Here is a 15,751-nt window from a genome sequence, read left to right as displayed (position 1 = left end):
AGAATATCAGCGATTGGAAAATGAGTCTTTCTCTGTGTTAGTGGATAATTTACCGGAAGATATCTCAAGGAGGGAACTATATCACTTGTTCGGATGGACGGGAAGAATTAACGACATCTATCTCTGCCGGAAACATAAAGTGGACACGATCTATTTGTTTACTTTTGTTCGGTACACGACGAAAGGGGGTGCTCTGAAAGCTATTGCGGATATGAATCACTGGAGGTTGCGTGGTAAAGTGTTATCGGTGGGTGAAGCCAAGTTTAGGAGACAAATGCAGGTGAAGGAGCAGCAGGGGCATGGAGCATTGAGACGACATCGAGAGGGAGGATCAGTGAAAAGGCATCATGGAAAAGAAGTGGTTACTGCCCATGCAGTGGTGGAAGTGGCAGGGAGTGGCTCACCGGTAATGCAACAGGAGAGTCGATGTACGAAAAGGATCAACGTGCCCACAGTGGATGTGAATATGGAGTGGCTGGGAAGGAGCTTAGTAGGGAAAACGTTAACGCCACCAGACATGAAGTCATTGAAGAGCATTGTATGCAAAAATATGCCTCAGATAGTGGATGTGAGAGAGATATGGGCATCAAAAGTGCTATTGATTTTTCATACGATGAAACAGGCAGATGATGTTTTTACATATAAGATGGATACTTTGCTGCAATTCTTCCATAGAATCTGGCGGTGGGAAGAGGCGGATCGTTGCGATACTCGAAAAGTCTGGCTAGAGTGCTGCGGTGTGCCTTTGCATGCATGGGCGCCGGAGACGTTTAAGTTGATTGGGAGACAGTGGGGTGAAGTGCTTCGATGTGCTGTACCGACAGAGCCAGGTGCATCCTTCAGGGCAGGGAGGGTTCAGGTTGATACATGTGTGTTTGAGGTCATCAGAGAATGGGTTCATATTACTGTTGGGAATGCTGGGTTTGAGGTCTTTGTGAGGGAGATGGAAGTGGATGGTGGTGGGGCAGAGAGTTTGGTGGGGAGCCATACCGTAGATGCGGCGAACAGAATTGTTGATATGGGGGCCACTAGCCGGACGAGGATGGCTATGCAATGTGACCTGGCGGCCGCCCTGATTTGTTTTGGATCAAAGGTGGTGGACGATGAGAAGGACAGAATCGTAATTCAGGAGGTGTTGTTGAATGATATTACCGTTGATTTTTCAAAATTCAAAGGAGAGAGGGATGAAACGGATTCTGTTAGTTGTACCCAAGATCATCGAATGGCAGAAATTCAGGGATCTGGTGGGAGAGAAGCAACAGACTCTGAGAAGACGGTTACGCAAGACTGCCTGAACAGGGACGGAGCTATTGAAAGGGTTGGTAGGCCATGGGTTATTGATAATGTGGGCCAGCCCTTGCATGATCCTACTCTACCATGCAACTTTGAGGAGTCTGATTTGAGCTTGAGGCAAGGTAGCCCATCAACAAAATAAGAAGGAAGCAAGGCGCGAAATTGTGTGTGCTGGACTAAGAGAAGTGGGGTGCTTGCTGGGCTTGATTTGGGCCTGAGGTTGGAGGACCAGGTTGATGGGATCCACTCCATTGAGGCGGTGGGGCGGTCTGGTTGCAGGAGGATACGCCCCGTGACTCAGGAGGGGGTGGAGGGAACGGCTGCGTCTGACGACTCCATTGATGGAGCTAAGGCCGAAACGGGGAGGGAGAGGCCGGCCGCACGACGCCTGGCGGAGACTGGGACCCGAGATCCAGGGCCAGATCCGAAGGTCGCTGCGCTGCACACAATAGGGGTGGCTGTCGAGGATTGGGTGGCGGTGAGGATGGCTGGGCAAACCACCTACGGGGGCGCTATGGTGCAGACGCTGATGGCCTCGGACGAAGAGGAACAGGCCGGTGGGACCTCTATGGCTGGCGCGGGGAACCTGGAACAAAGAAGCCGGAAGGAGATGCTCGGGGATGGAAAGCTGGAAGGGAAAGTAGTATCCCAAGGTATGGATATTGGTGTGAACATTTTGGGAACAAGGGTGAATGTGGACTCCCAAGGCATGGTTAATGGCGTGAATTCTATGGGAACAGGGGCTGAATCTGAAACAGGGGAGTGGTGACAAGCTGGGGAGGACGAGGCCGGACTTTTGAAGGAGGACGAACAGGTAAAGGAAATGAGAAAACTTGGGCGCTGGCAGTGGAGTCGGGCGCGGTTTTGTGCGATGAAGAAGAGGACATTATGAGTATCTTGCAAGCCCAGAATGAAAAAATAGCTGTAAAAAGAAAGCTGGCGAAACAGAAAGAGAAGGCGAGAAGGTGTCGTCCGAAGAATAAAAATAAGGTGAGTAAAAGTGTGATTCCATGACTATAAGCTGTTGGAATATTAGGGGGTTGAGGGGTGACGGAAAAGTGAGTATGGTGAAGTCATTGAAGAGAAATTATAATTTAAGTATGCTAGGTTTGCTTGAAACGAAGAGGGAGGTGATCATTAAATATGATGTTGCAAGAATTTGGGGAAGTGGTGATGTTGGGTGGGAGTGTGTGGAGTCGGTAGGGGCAACCGGGGGCTTGCTACTAATGTGGGATGACTTGTTTTTCAAAAACGTAATTGTTATAAAGGGGAGAGGTGGTTGTGCGTTGAAGGAGTGCTAACAAAGCTGAACTTTCATTGTGCGTTTTGCTTGGTGTATGGAGCGCATGGCAGGGAGGGGAAACGAGTGGTTTGGGAAGAGTTGAGTTATATTACGGTGCTTTGCCAAGTTTCCTTTCTGCTTGTTTAGTGACTTTAATGAGATACTGTAAGTGGAGGATCGCAAAGGGATGAATAGTTTACTGGCAACGGCGGAAGAGTTTAAGGAGTGGATACATGACATGTAGTTAATAGATTTACCCCTTTCGGACAGACAATTCACCTGGTTCAGGGGTCAATCTTGTAGTAGGATTGACAGGGTTCTGATCAACATCGAATGGGCTGAGAAGGTTCCTGATATTCGCCTTAAGGGGGGCCCAAGAGGGTTGTCCGATCACTGCCCATTGATTGTGGAAGATGCAAGGGCAAGAGGAGGCCCTCGTCCTTTCAGAAGTCTGGATTCTTGGTTTACGCATGCGGGCTTTCTGAGGATGGTCAAAACTGAATGGAGAAGATTGGGAAATGCTCCGTTCCCATGTAAACTGAAGGCGTTGACTACACCGTTGAGGAAATGGCACAAGGATAACTTCAGTGATATGGATAAGAGACTGATGATGTTTGAAGATGAACTAAAGAAGCTTGATACTATGGTTAGTGAGGGGGTCTATGATGGTACGACGGAGGCTAGAAGGAAGGCGTTGGTGAGCTTCTGTGGAAGATGGTACACTAGGAAGGAGCTCCACTGGAAGCAGATGTCTCGGTCCAAACACGCTACGAACATGGATAAGAATACCAGGTATTTTCATAACATTGCTTCATCTAGAAGGCGGAATAATAGAATTGATGCACTGATGATTCATGGACGCATAGTAAGGAATCAGGCAAGAATAAAGATTGCAATTAGGGTGTTCTACAAGGATCTGTATAGGCAGGAATATGCTCTGAGGATTGGGATTAGGGAGGGATTGGTAAAGCAGATTGATAGGGAGGAGGCTGAGGCACTGGAGGTAGTGCCGACTGTGGAGGAGATCAGAGAGGCAGTGTGGAACTGTGACTCGTATAAGGCGCCCGGTAGTGATGGGTACAACTTGAACTTTATTAAGCAGTGTTGGGAAGATATTGGACAGGAGTTCACTACAGCAGTGTTGGGATTCTTCGAAAGTGCCAAGTTACCCGCGGATGTGAATGTCACGTGGGTGACGCTAGCCCCAAAGTTTGTGGGTGTTAAGGAGATCCGGGACTTCAGGCCGATTAGTATGGTGGGATGTGTGTATAAGGTGATTTCGAAGGTCTTAGTCAGAAGGATGAGCTCAGTTATGCCGGGACTGGTAGGAGAGACTCAGACTGCGTTCGTCAAAGGCAGGAAAATTCATGATGGGGCGCTATAGCATGTGAGACGGTTCATTGGCTTAAGACGCGAAGGAAAAAATCGGCTATAATCAAGTTGGATTTCCAAAAAGCGTATGATAAAGTCAGATGGAGCTTTGTTGATCTTGTGTTACAGAAGATGGGTTTTGGTCAAAGATGGAGGAGTTAGGTAAGGGAGTGTGTCAGCACAGCTACTATGTCAGTTCTCGTAAACAGGTCCCCATCCAAGCCGTTCAATATAGAGAGGGGCCTGAGGCAAGGGGATCCTCTGTCACCGCTTTTGTTTGTGCTTGTGGTCGATGTTCTACATCGGATGTTGGGGGAAGCTGTTAGGAATGGACGCATTGCTCCGCTACTAGTAGGGAGAGATCATATCGAATTATCAGATCTCCAGTTCACAGATGATACCATATTGTTCTGTCATCCGGAGACAGACACGATTGTGAATTATAAGAGGTTGTTGAGGTGCTTTGAGCTGATGTCGGGTCTGAGTATCAACTTTGATAAGTCGAATCTGATCTCAGTGAACTACGAGCAAGGATGGGTTGATCAGGCAAGTGATATCCTGGGATGCAAGCAAGTTGTTTTACTTGTTAGGTACCTGGGGATTTCTCTAAGAGCATACCCGCGCTTGGTAAAGACTTGAAAACCAATTATAGATAAGGTGGAAGCGAAGTTAAGCTTATGGAAAGCGAAGGTTCTCAACAAGGCAGGTAAACTTGTTCTAAATAAATCTGTGCTGAATAGCCTACGAATGTACTACCTTAGTCTGTACAAGATGCCGAAGGCGGTTTCTGATAAGCTGATTGGACTACAGAGGCGGTTTTTGTGGTGTAAGGAGGATGGAAATTATGGTATACCCCTAGTTAAGTGGGAGCTGGTTCAGGCACCAAAAAAGGTTGGGGGTTTGGGAGTTAGGGATGCAGTGCTTAGAAACACAACGCTCCTGTTTAAATGGTGGTGGCGGTTCTCACATGAGGATTGCCCATTGTGGAAAAAGATTTTTTGTTCGTGCTATAATTTGAACCCGAATGAGATGTTAGCATAGCAATACCTACCGGTAAATGGAGGGCACTGGAAAGACATATGCCAATTGAATATAACAGAACAACGGGTACGGCAGAAAATGGTTAGCGGCCTGGCAATGGAGGTAGGGAATGGAAGCAGAACTCTGTTTTGGAAAGATAATTGGGTTCAAGGCATTCCTCTGAAAGCGAATTTTCCAAGACTCTTCTCCATTTCAAATCAGCAAGGTGATGTGATACGGTACTGTGGGTTTTGGGATGACCTAGAGTGGATTTGGAATTTTCATTGGAGGAGGGAGTTGTTCCAATGGGAGATGGACCTAGTCCATCACCTTCACGATAGGTTAAGACCAGTGAGGCTCTCAATGGATCGAGATGATGCTATTGTGTGGAAGTTTGATAAGAAGGGTGTCTTTTCTACTAGCTCTGTTCTGCAAGTCATCCAATCGGAAACTCTGACTGGTGAGATCACAAGTTATAGTTTCACCAGTGCGATTTGGAGCAGCGTGGTACCCTCGAGAGTGGAGCTATTTGGATGGTTTGTGCTAGTTGGTAGAGTTAATACCAAAGAGCGGTTGAGCAGATTGGGTGTTATTCCTAGTACTGACAATGCTTGTGTCTTGTGTAAAAAGGAGATAGAGTGTGTACAACATTTATTTCTCCTATGTGAAGTTACATGGCAGGTGTGGTGCACATGGTTGAAGTTTTTTCGTACAGATTGGGCTGTTCCTGGTACCATAAAATGGCTGTTTGAAAGTTGGACAGGAATGGACACTGGAAAACAAGAGCAGAGGAAGTGGCTGACTGGGTTCTTTGCAGTGATCTGGAACATCTGGTGGGAACGGAACGATAGAATTTTCAACAATAAAGAAGCAGATGTGGCGGAAATACAGAGCAGGACGGTTTTGAGCTACCAAGAATGGACTTCCAGTGATCCTGGTGGGTGTTGAAGGCAGTATGTGGGAGCCAAGGAAATTGATGTCTCTCCTGTAGGCAGTTTTCTTTTGTGTTGAGCTTTCTTTTATTTATTGTTTTATGCTCCACTCTGTTGTGTTGAGCTTTCTTTGTTTAAAAAAAAATCAAAATAATCATCCACATAACAATAAAAATAACAATCCTCATACCTACTAAAATGACCATCTTAAACTGGCCATTGAATTAATATTAAATGGTTGAGAAGTATTGAATGTACATAATCTCTCAATGTGAATCAGGTGACCCGCATTCTTTATGCCTTCAAATATTATCTTATCTTTCACCTTTCTGTATGTCATGTCATGTACATACATGTTACCATGTTTTTCCAATCTCCAGCTAAATGAAAACATAAAATTTATGGAAGGGTTAGGAGAATGAGAAACGAATAAGAAATATTACCTGAGAAAAAGCTGGGATGTTACCATGTCACACCCGGCAGCGACAATTTGGATGACAGGATGAACGGATTGATGTCTCCACTGATGCTTCACTCTCCAACGATTTTTACCGGAAATTACAGCGCTTCAGAACAACAAACTGGCACGATGTAGCAGCAACTCCACGAGAGGGTTGTGCAACACCGCAACAACGCGACTAGGAGAGAGCGGTGCGAAAACAGTAGCAGTAGCATTGGGCTTAGCGTCGGATGGCGAGGTGCGTCGGACTGACCTGCGAAGGTGGAGGCGAGAGGCTGCGGCGGCATTGGGATGGCCGGCGGGGAGTGCAGCGGCGCGAGGTGAGGATTGGAGAAGATGACAGCAAGTTTTAGACGTATATTAAAAATTATGGTGAGATTAGAAATAACAGTATGTACTGTGAATAGATTTAAATACTAATCATAATTTTTTAAATTTTGAAATTTAAAATTAAATATTAATTAATAACCTAATTTTTATTTTTAATTTTACCTTTTTTTTAACCAATTGTATACATTCACAATTAGCATTGTTTCCATACTTTCTCCCACATTGTCATCCTAAACACAATCACTCCTGTAATTCTCAAAATTTTCATACATTAAAAAAAAAAGACTAAATCTCTTTTCAACAAAACAATTTCTTTTTTTTTTTTTTAATTTAGGACAAAAATAAATGTAAAATAAATAAAAAAGATTAAAAAAAACAACCCAGAAAGGCGATCCAAATTCCCAAACTGTGGCATAGGAAAGCCACATTGTTCTATCTTTTCCCAATCAAAAACTCCACCACACAAATCAAATCCCTAACCTTCTCAGTTTTCGCTTCGTTTCTATCTGCAACAATTACTACTATTTTTTATTTTTTTAATCTCACGCATCTTCCAGCTCGGTTGAACCATTCTTTCGCTTCTTCATCGTGCCGCCATTTATTTTTTCCCTTTTTGGGATCTTTGTGGTTGTTGTCTGATTCCGATGAATTATGCAAAAGAAGTTTCGCGTGTTGACCCCATTTCTGTCGCAAATGGCTGCCGCTGACAACACCACCAAGCCAAGGGTATTGTATCTTTGTATGATTGGAACCTTTCCTCTTCACATTTTACTTTGTTCTCTTCAATCTCAACCCTCAACTTCACATTTTGTTGTTGCTCTATTTGATTCTTAGGAAGTTTTTTTTATTAGCTTAATTCAATTCTATAATTTCTGTTTTATTTTTAGCTATCAAGTTTCGATTTTTTTTGTTGCTTGCTCTATTTGTTTCCAGGGAGATTTTGGTGACTTGAATTGAGTTCAAGCTTAATTAGTTAATTCAGTTTTCTGATTTTTGAAAAACACACTTTAGTGGACTAGGTAAAAGGATGGTCAAATTGAGCTAACCTGCACTAATTTCAGGATTCCTAGGATGAAAGTGAAAATTCATGAATGAGTGATTCCCTTTTTAATAGTAGTTAAACAATTAGGTTTCTGGAAAATTGTTGTGGATGTTAGCTTAGTTGCTGAAGATTGATCTGGATAGGTGTAGGAATGGAGTTTACAGATTAACTGAATCATATTAACTTGATTGTTGTAGAGTGACATATGTAAGCATGAGTGGTTAAACCTCCATTTTGTAGGATCTTTCTTTCCCTGATTTTCAGAACCTCGATGTATGGTTTTGAGTAACTTTGCAACAATTTGATGAAGCTTCTAGTTCATACCATGCAATGCTCATTTGTTAAAATAGTTGCTAGCGATATTTGAAACTGCCATAATCTTAAAGTTCTATATCAGTACTGCATATTGCAAAATGTGATTCGACGAGTAGAAAATGTATAACTTGATGTCTATAACTACATTTTGTAATTAACTGTTCTTTTATGTGTTCTTGTTGTGACACTTTTACTGAATTCAAGGATTATTACAAAGTGTTGGAGGTTGATTATGATGCAACTGATGAAAACATCAAATTAAATTACCGAAGACTTGCATTGGTTAGTATATTCTAGCTCTTTTGATACTTCATCTTTCGAAATTTTTTCCCCTACAAGTTTGACTTACTTTGTAGGATGGATTCTACTCCATTTTACAGAAATGGCATCCTGACAAGCATAAAGGTGACAGTACAGTTACTGCAAAATTTCAAGAGATAAATGAAGCTTACAATGGTAATTCTTAATTGCAATGAGAAAAAGAAAGATTCATAAATATACTCTTTATCAACATTTCTGGAAATTGATTATATACCTCACCATCTTGAACACAATCATAATATGCAAATTCTGATTGTTAGTGAAGGACAATTGATTGTAACAACAAAGATTGCGGTCCTTCATTAGTTTTGATTGGAAGTTTAACCTTGGTTGGTTTTATGGCTTTCAGCTCCCAGTTGTTGTATTACTGTTTAGGTATTTCATATTTTTCCCCATATACTAGTGTACAGTATGTGATGCTACTTAGGGGAAACTAGATTTGTTTAGGAGGGATGGAAATCTCATACATGATTGTAACAGAACTCAAACCCAGCCCCAAAACTGTTTTTCTTTTTTGGGGATCTGGCTAATATCACATTTTAAATATTTCCTTATGGTGACAAATAGATTGATGTTATAAAGGAAAGTGGATATTCTTTTATCCAAAAATAAAAAAAAAGGAAATTGGATATCAGATGAAAGCTGAAATTTTGCGGGATTGTTAGCTTGAATGTTACTAGCAAACTCAAAATTTGTCCTATATTAAATAGGGGGAAAACCTTGGATCAAGTTTACTATATGCATCCGTCCAACCGTCAGTTCGAATTTTTCAGTTCAAATAAATATCAGCATGTTAGTATTTGATCTGAGAACTGGAGGGAATGTATATAAGGAACTTGAGCAAGCGTTGTCCTTCTTAAAATTACTTTCTGATTAATGGGCCTGAAGTTACACTTCGGATCAAATTTACTCCATTACCTTTACATGCGTAGACAGAGTTGTACGTTTTTCCTCCACACAGTTTTGGTTTAGAATAGACATAGCAGCGTTATGAAATGGTACTCATGTATTTCTATATTTCTTTGTAATTTTTGATAGTGTTGAGTGATCCTGCCAAGCGTTGTGACTATGATTTAACCGGAGCCTGTGAGATCGAAAAATATAGCTTGCAGGTATGGATCTTGGCTATATTTTATTGGCATTAGTAGTTTTTGAATTAGACTTGTCTATGATTGTTCTGTGTACTCTCTTGATGATAACAGCTGTTTTGTACTTAACTTTGTTCGACATGTCTCATTACAGGAATACCTTGCCAGATTTAAAGGAATGATTCTTACCTGCAATGGACTTGGCATCAACCATACAGACAGATGGTAATTCTTTCGAGTTTTCCATTCCCCTGTTCCTCTTTTCTTCACCTCATTAGCGACTATGTTCAGAGAGGAATTGCAAAATCATTCAGTGCTTGATTAAAAAACACACTAAAAATCATGTCTCTGTTTTCAATTGAGCAGATTTATTTTCAGTAAATCAGTCCTTTTATTTGTTGTTCAACACTAAATCCTACAAGTTTATATTGCAGGTCGCCACATTTGATTGAAAGTATTGATTCCTTAGATGAGTAAAAGGTCTGTCCTTTCTGTTGTTATACATATTCTATGTTCTCTTGATATGAACACTGCAATAGGGCATGTCCCTTCAAATTCATTTGAGAAGTTAGACCAGAAGAACAGAATTATGATTTATGAATGAGGATACCTTAATATGCCTTTTCTCTTTGGCAACTAGAGAGGATACTCTATTTGGGGTCATCACTGCCCTTAAGTTCCATCCCAGCCAATTTTACAGAAATATGAACCTTGGACCTCCATAAGACCATAATTGAGAGTACCAAAAGATGAGTTGAAATACATAAACATCATGGTCCGATTGAATGTCTGTCTAATACTTCCAAATATACGTTTAGAAGTTAGAACTGTCTCAACTCTATGTCCTTGTACAACGTATATTTCATGCATTTTCCCTTTAGGTTTTTAACCTTATATTGTTGATATGTTATCTTTACCTAAAAAATTTAGTAGTTTGATTTTAACGCATTAGTAGTGTAAAATTATACTAGCATCTAATGGATGGTTTTGAACATCAATTATATGTTAAGAAAGGGTAAAGAACTATTATGATCCTCAACGTTCGGATCAAATTCTAATTTGGTTTCTAACATTTTAAACGTTATATTTTTTACTCAAAAAGTTTTAACTGGGTTTATTGTTGTGCCACTGTTAAATTTGACACGAATAATTAACGAAGAAGTGAAGTGGATGTTAACAATATTATTAGTTAAGTTATATCTTTTTATTTTCGTGTTAAAAGAATATAATCAAAATTTTTTTGTGACAATTCTTTTTTTTGTCTTCTTGTCATACAACATCTTAGAATCACCAATATTTGATGTTCGAGTATCAAAAGGAAGAGTTTTACATTAGTGATAATTGATAGGTCGATTTTATTTACGTATTGAAATCAAATGATATTGACTTTTTATTATGTTAATTATTCTTATTAAATTTAACGGTGTTTTAAGATATTTAAATATTAGAGACCAAATTAATACTTAGTACAAAAGTTAGTATCAAACAATATTTTATGTTAAAAAATTTCTGCCCCAAGCATTTTCTGAAGATAAATTAGTTGAGGAAGTAGTGGGTGGATAGTACACTTCAAAAGCTCCAACTACCCATAATATCTATTTTTTTCACTTTCTTAAATTCACAATTTTGTCAGAAAGTGCAACCGTTCAATTTAAAACAGCCTAGTTTCTGCCTCATTGAAAGCTTATCATCAAAAGTCACTTTGTCTCTTATGTTTTCTTCAATGTATTATTACTTATGTTTCTTTTTTTTTTGGGTCTAGTATTATCACTTGTGTTATCCGCACCTGTGCTTCATGGACCCTTTTAACCTTTTCGCCGATTCTTTCTCGATATAAAAGAGATTGGGTCCGTAAAAATTGCATTACATCATACATGTATTACATTATGGAAACTTAAAATTGAATTACAATGATGCGAATAAGATTTCTCAATTTCTCAGTTCAATGACAGCACAATCTAACCAATAGGCATCAGTTTGATTAGTTTCAAGGGCCATTATGAGAAATATTGTTCAAATGTGCCTTTTGGCCTGGCTCAGATATTCACCGGTAAAATACTGATAAAAAATGAATATTAATGATCGTTGTCATTTGTCAAGATTCCTCTGTTATGATATTTACTAACACTAATATATTTTTGTAAAGTGAGAGGATCTATAAAGTGAAAAAATGAGTATTAAATTATCATGAAATTATAATAGTAGAGTTCATACGTAACTAAATTTTTTCACTTTGAAAGGTGTTTTTTTCATTGTGAAAATGTCGAAGCATGTAGTAAGGACCACGGTAAAGAACTTTTCTTGCGTAACATGTTTATTTTTTATCTATACATAAATATTTTATGTACCTAAAAATTAGTAATTATATATCTATTTTATTTGATACGGAACGAAATCTAGGATAAGATAAAAATTAAAGAAAAAGGACTATTTTACCTCAATTTGATTTTCTATGCAATAGTTAAGGAAATTACTCTACCTTTCCTGTTCATATCCAAATTTTTTAAAGAAACTCACAAAATTTTTCGTTCATAAAAATTAATTTAAAAAGAGTAACAAGGAGTCTTCAAATAGGCTCCTAGCAAATCAACTTAAAAATGAGCCAAATCTTTTAAATATTTAATTTGAAATTAAATTTCTAAAGATAATTTAATTTAAATCAAGATTTTATTTTTATTGGATTAGATTAAATTTAATTTAAATTTAAACTTTATAAAAATACTATTAAATAAATCAAAACTAAATCAAATCTTCTAACAAATCTAACAATTGAAAAACTAAACATAGACTAAAAAGTTCTCCTAAACACGTGTCATTATTAAATAATCAACTATTAGAATAATCAATTTTGCAATAGATAAATAATCAAAATTATTTGCAGTAGTATAATAAATTCTTTTTATAAAATATCAAATATATATTTCTATGTGCGATAATGGATTATAATTGATTTTTTAATATGACATTGATTCTTGGGTACCATTGTACCAACTAGTTTTTAAAAACAGAATCTAGAAAAGAAGGGGGAAGTGGGGCTTTATCAAACGCATGGAAGATGCAAAGTTGTTTGGGTTTGATTCTTGCGTGTAAAATGTGACGGCAAGTCCTTCCTCTGCCTCGGCCCTTGGGGGCTATATTCACCAATATTATAACGTAATGCTATCAACAACTTATTAGTATTACTATATCCACAAGAAAAGTAGAAAAATGAGACAAATTATAAGTATATTATAGCTATAAAATAATTTTTTTGGTAAATAATAAAATTAGATAATGAGTGAAAATTTTTACTAAGTTCAACAGAGAGAATGTGCATTGCATACAAAGATACAATGCATCAGCCTTACCCCTATAAAATATAATTCTAAGTAAATTAAAAAGTTTGAAGATGAGTAGGCTTAAAAAGTTGTTGCGTGGAAGCTGAACAATTCACTATACTTACGCTTAAGCATTCAATCATTAAATACTTAAAAAGATGATTGCAGTCTAAGGCAGAATATAAAGTATAAGAGTTTTCAAACGTACTTATACCGATATTTTAATAATTTTAATCGTTAATTTTAATTAATATACATCATATATAATTTTTATAATTGAGATCTACAATTAAAATTATTAAAATACTAGTATATAAACAATACAACCAACAAGCAAACATGTCAATGAGTAATAGTTCAAATGGCATAATTTCCCCATACTTAATTAAGAAGTTGCGGGTTCGAGTCTCCTATCTTTGGTAAAAAAAAAAAAAAACGAACAAGCAAACATCACTCTTGCGTATCCAGTTGTATTTTCTACTCTCTTCTTTTCTGCTGAAAGCAATCAAGCTTACGAGTGAGTACGTAGAACTATATATAATTATATATATATTGAAGATAGATATCTTTCGCTGTATTCCAGCGATAATTTTGTATCCACCCCAAAAAACAATATTCAAAAACTTTTAATTTTGATCCAATTCTAAATAAATTTATTATCACTGCACTTTGTTTTATTGGATCTCATAACTAATAAGAGTTTTAATTTTGATCTCATATTAATAAATTGTTACATATATTTACATAAACAAAATAAAATTTAATTTTTTAATACTTATTTAAACATACAAATAAACTAACTATTCAATTAATTCAAGTTGATTTAAAACTTTTTTATATTAACATCACAAGTAAATTCTAAAAACGATTGCAAAAAATAAAATTAAAAATTAATTTTTGTTATAATATAAAAGAATTTAATTTTAATGTAATATAACATTATATCAATAAAAATAAGTATCTTTTATTTTAATCACTTAAATAGTTATTTAAAAATTAAATATGATTAAAAAATAATGTCAAATGTTTTATATATTGTGTTTTTTTTTTTTACTAAAGATATGAGACTCGAACCCGCAACCTCTTAATTGAGTATGGAGAGACTATGTCATTTGATCTATTACTCATTGGCAAAAATTTGAAAAGATAGGAGACTCGAATCCGCAAATTTGAAAAGATAGGAGACTCGAATCCGCAACAAAGATAGGAGACTCGAATCAGCGACCTCTTAATTGAGTATGGGAAGTCTATGCCATTTGTGTATATTAAAATAAAATTTTTATAAAAAATATAAAAAGAAATTACACTGAATAGTTAGTCTTTTTTTTTTTTAGTCAAGTGAATTGGACAACCCTCAATTTTAGGTATTACAACATATTCACACTACATATTTATTCATCCAATATTTAAGGATTCATATTCAATACTTGATACACTCACCAAGATTTAAACCCAGATACAACATATTAAAAACATATAATTTAACCAATATTAAAAGACATGATTTCACCAGTTAAACTAGGGCTCACCTCCACTAAATAGTGAGCTTGATTTTTCATGCGTAAGTGACGGGCTGCTGAGGCAACAACCCACTAGTAATTACTAATTAGTAAATGTATTGAAGTTTCCAACTTTGACCATTGAGGCATTGATTCATTATATTTCTCTCTAGCTGCTACACAATGAGACACAGATCCTCGTCATCCATCATTCTTTAATAAACTTAACATGTCCAATTTTCAACTCCTTAACAAAATATAATAACAAAAATTTGCACTGATACCATGCCATCATCATCATCTCAAAACAGATTCTGAGAATCCCAAATTCCGACTACTCTTTTCATTTTTCAACAACAATCTCAGCCACATTTTTTTTTATTTCCCATCAAATGCTACATATATAAACACCACAAAAAAAAAAAAAAACTAACACAACAACAATTTGGGAAATTTTTTATTTTCCACATTAAAAAAAATATTTTTGTGGAACGCAATTAAAAACTGGAAAAAAAAAAGAGATTCATTCAGAAAGGAACAAGCGAATGTGATCAAGGAAGGTCAAATGCTGAGGCCGATCACCGCGCTTGACGTAACCCTTGGTCTCTTTCTTGGTATAACACCGTAACCCTCTCTTCCCATTCTTCTTCCACATCTCAACGGCGTAGTTACTATGCGCAAAATACGCCTCTGCGCACGTTAGCACGCCCGGCGCATCATCCGTCATCATCGTCTCATCTTCCAAATTTACCTGATCCTCGTTGTTTACATTCTCGTCAGCGCCTTCCTCGGCCGGAAGAAGCTTGATCGGTAACCGCTCGTAGTGGTTGCGCGTGGTTCCTTCGAGTTCGTCCATACGGGCCAGGCCGCGGGCCGAGACGGAGTACAACTCGCCATGGACTCTGTGGCCCGAGCCCGGGAGGTTGAGGAGGAAGGGGACTCTGTAGGGCCCGCAGACGAGGGGGTAGCGGTGCGATGTCTTGTAGAGGCCGATGAAGGAGGCGTCGCCGGTGCGGATTAGGTCTTGGAGGAGGTTGTGGTTGGAGAAGCCTCTCTTCAAGGTTCCGTACGAGAAGATCAGGGTTCTGTTACCATCGTTGGCGTCGTGGTTGTGGCGGTGAACGGTTTCTGCTACCATGTTTGGATCATGAAAGAGAAAAGAAGAGAAATTGGGGAGAGAGAGATTTGTTTGTTGAGGAGTGAGGCGAATGGGTTTGGGGTTTGGATTGAATGGTTGGAGTGCTCTCTTCTCTTTATAAAGCTGTGATATGTTAGACACACAAAAGGGGAGTTTTCTATGCTAACGTTTTGGTTTTATTTTTTAAAACAGAATAACTAATTATTCTTTAAATATTATTTTTTATTATGTTTTTAAAAAAAAAAAAAATAAAAGATAAATAATCTTTTTTATTTTTTGAACAATTAGTATATGAGAGTGGATATTTAAAATTTTGAATTAATTAAATAATAATAAATTCTTT

The 15,751-nt window shown here is 37.8% G+C and overlaps 2 protein-coding genes across 3 annotated transcripts; one reads left to right on the top strand and one right to left on the bottom strand.

The window, feature by feature from the left end:
* Nucleotides 1-7,065: 7,065 nt before the first annotated feature.
* On the top strand, nucleotides 7,066-10,512 carry LOC107629618 (uncharacterized). 2 transcript variants are annotated; one of them, XM_016332441.3, is made up of 6 exons: nucleotides 7,066-7,414; nucleotides 8,250-8,327; nucleotides 8,426-8,501; nucleotides 9,405-9,478; nucleotides 9,609-9,679; nucleotides 9,889-10,512. In XM_016332441.3, exons 1-6 carry the CDS (start codon nucleotides 7,340-7,342, stop codon nucleotides 9,929-9,931), a joined length of 417 nt encoding a protein of 138 aa, XP_016187927.1. In that variant the 5' UTR covers nucleotides 7,066-7,339; the 3' UTR covers nucleotides 9,932-10,512. The 2 variants fall into 2 exon arrangements, with proteins under 2 accessions (XP_016187927.1, XP_088366359.1); XM_088510233.1 differs by having other exon boundaries at nucleotides 7,199-7,385; nucleotides 8,237-8,327; nucleotides 9,889-10,348.
* A 4,104-nt stretch (nucleotides 10,513-14,616) lies between these two features.
* Nucleotides 14,617-15,550, bottom strand: LOC107629617 (AIG2-like (avirulence induced gene) family protein). Its single transcript, XM_016332440.3, has one exon. The coding sequence runs from the start codon at nucleotides 15,406-15,408 to the stop codon at nucleotides 14,794-14,796; it is 615 nt and encodes a 204-aa protein (XP_016187926.1). The 5' UTR covers nucleotides 15,409-15,550; the 3' UTR covers nucleotides 14,617-14,793.
* Between the last annotated feature and the right edge of the window lie 201 nt (nucleotides 15,551-15,751).

This window comes from Arachis ipaensis, chromosome B3, assembly GCF_059453495.1.
Source record: "Arachis ipaensis isolate K30076 ecotype BB chromosome B3, ASM5945349v1, whole genome shotgun sequence".
NCBI lineage: Eukaryota > Viridiplantae > Streptophyta > Magnoliopsida > Fabales > Fabaceae > Arachis > Arachis ipaensis.
This window is presented reverse-complemented; position numbering and strand designations above follow the sequence as displayed.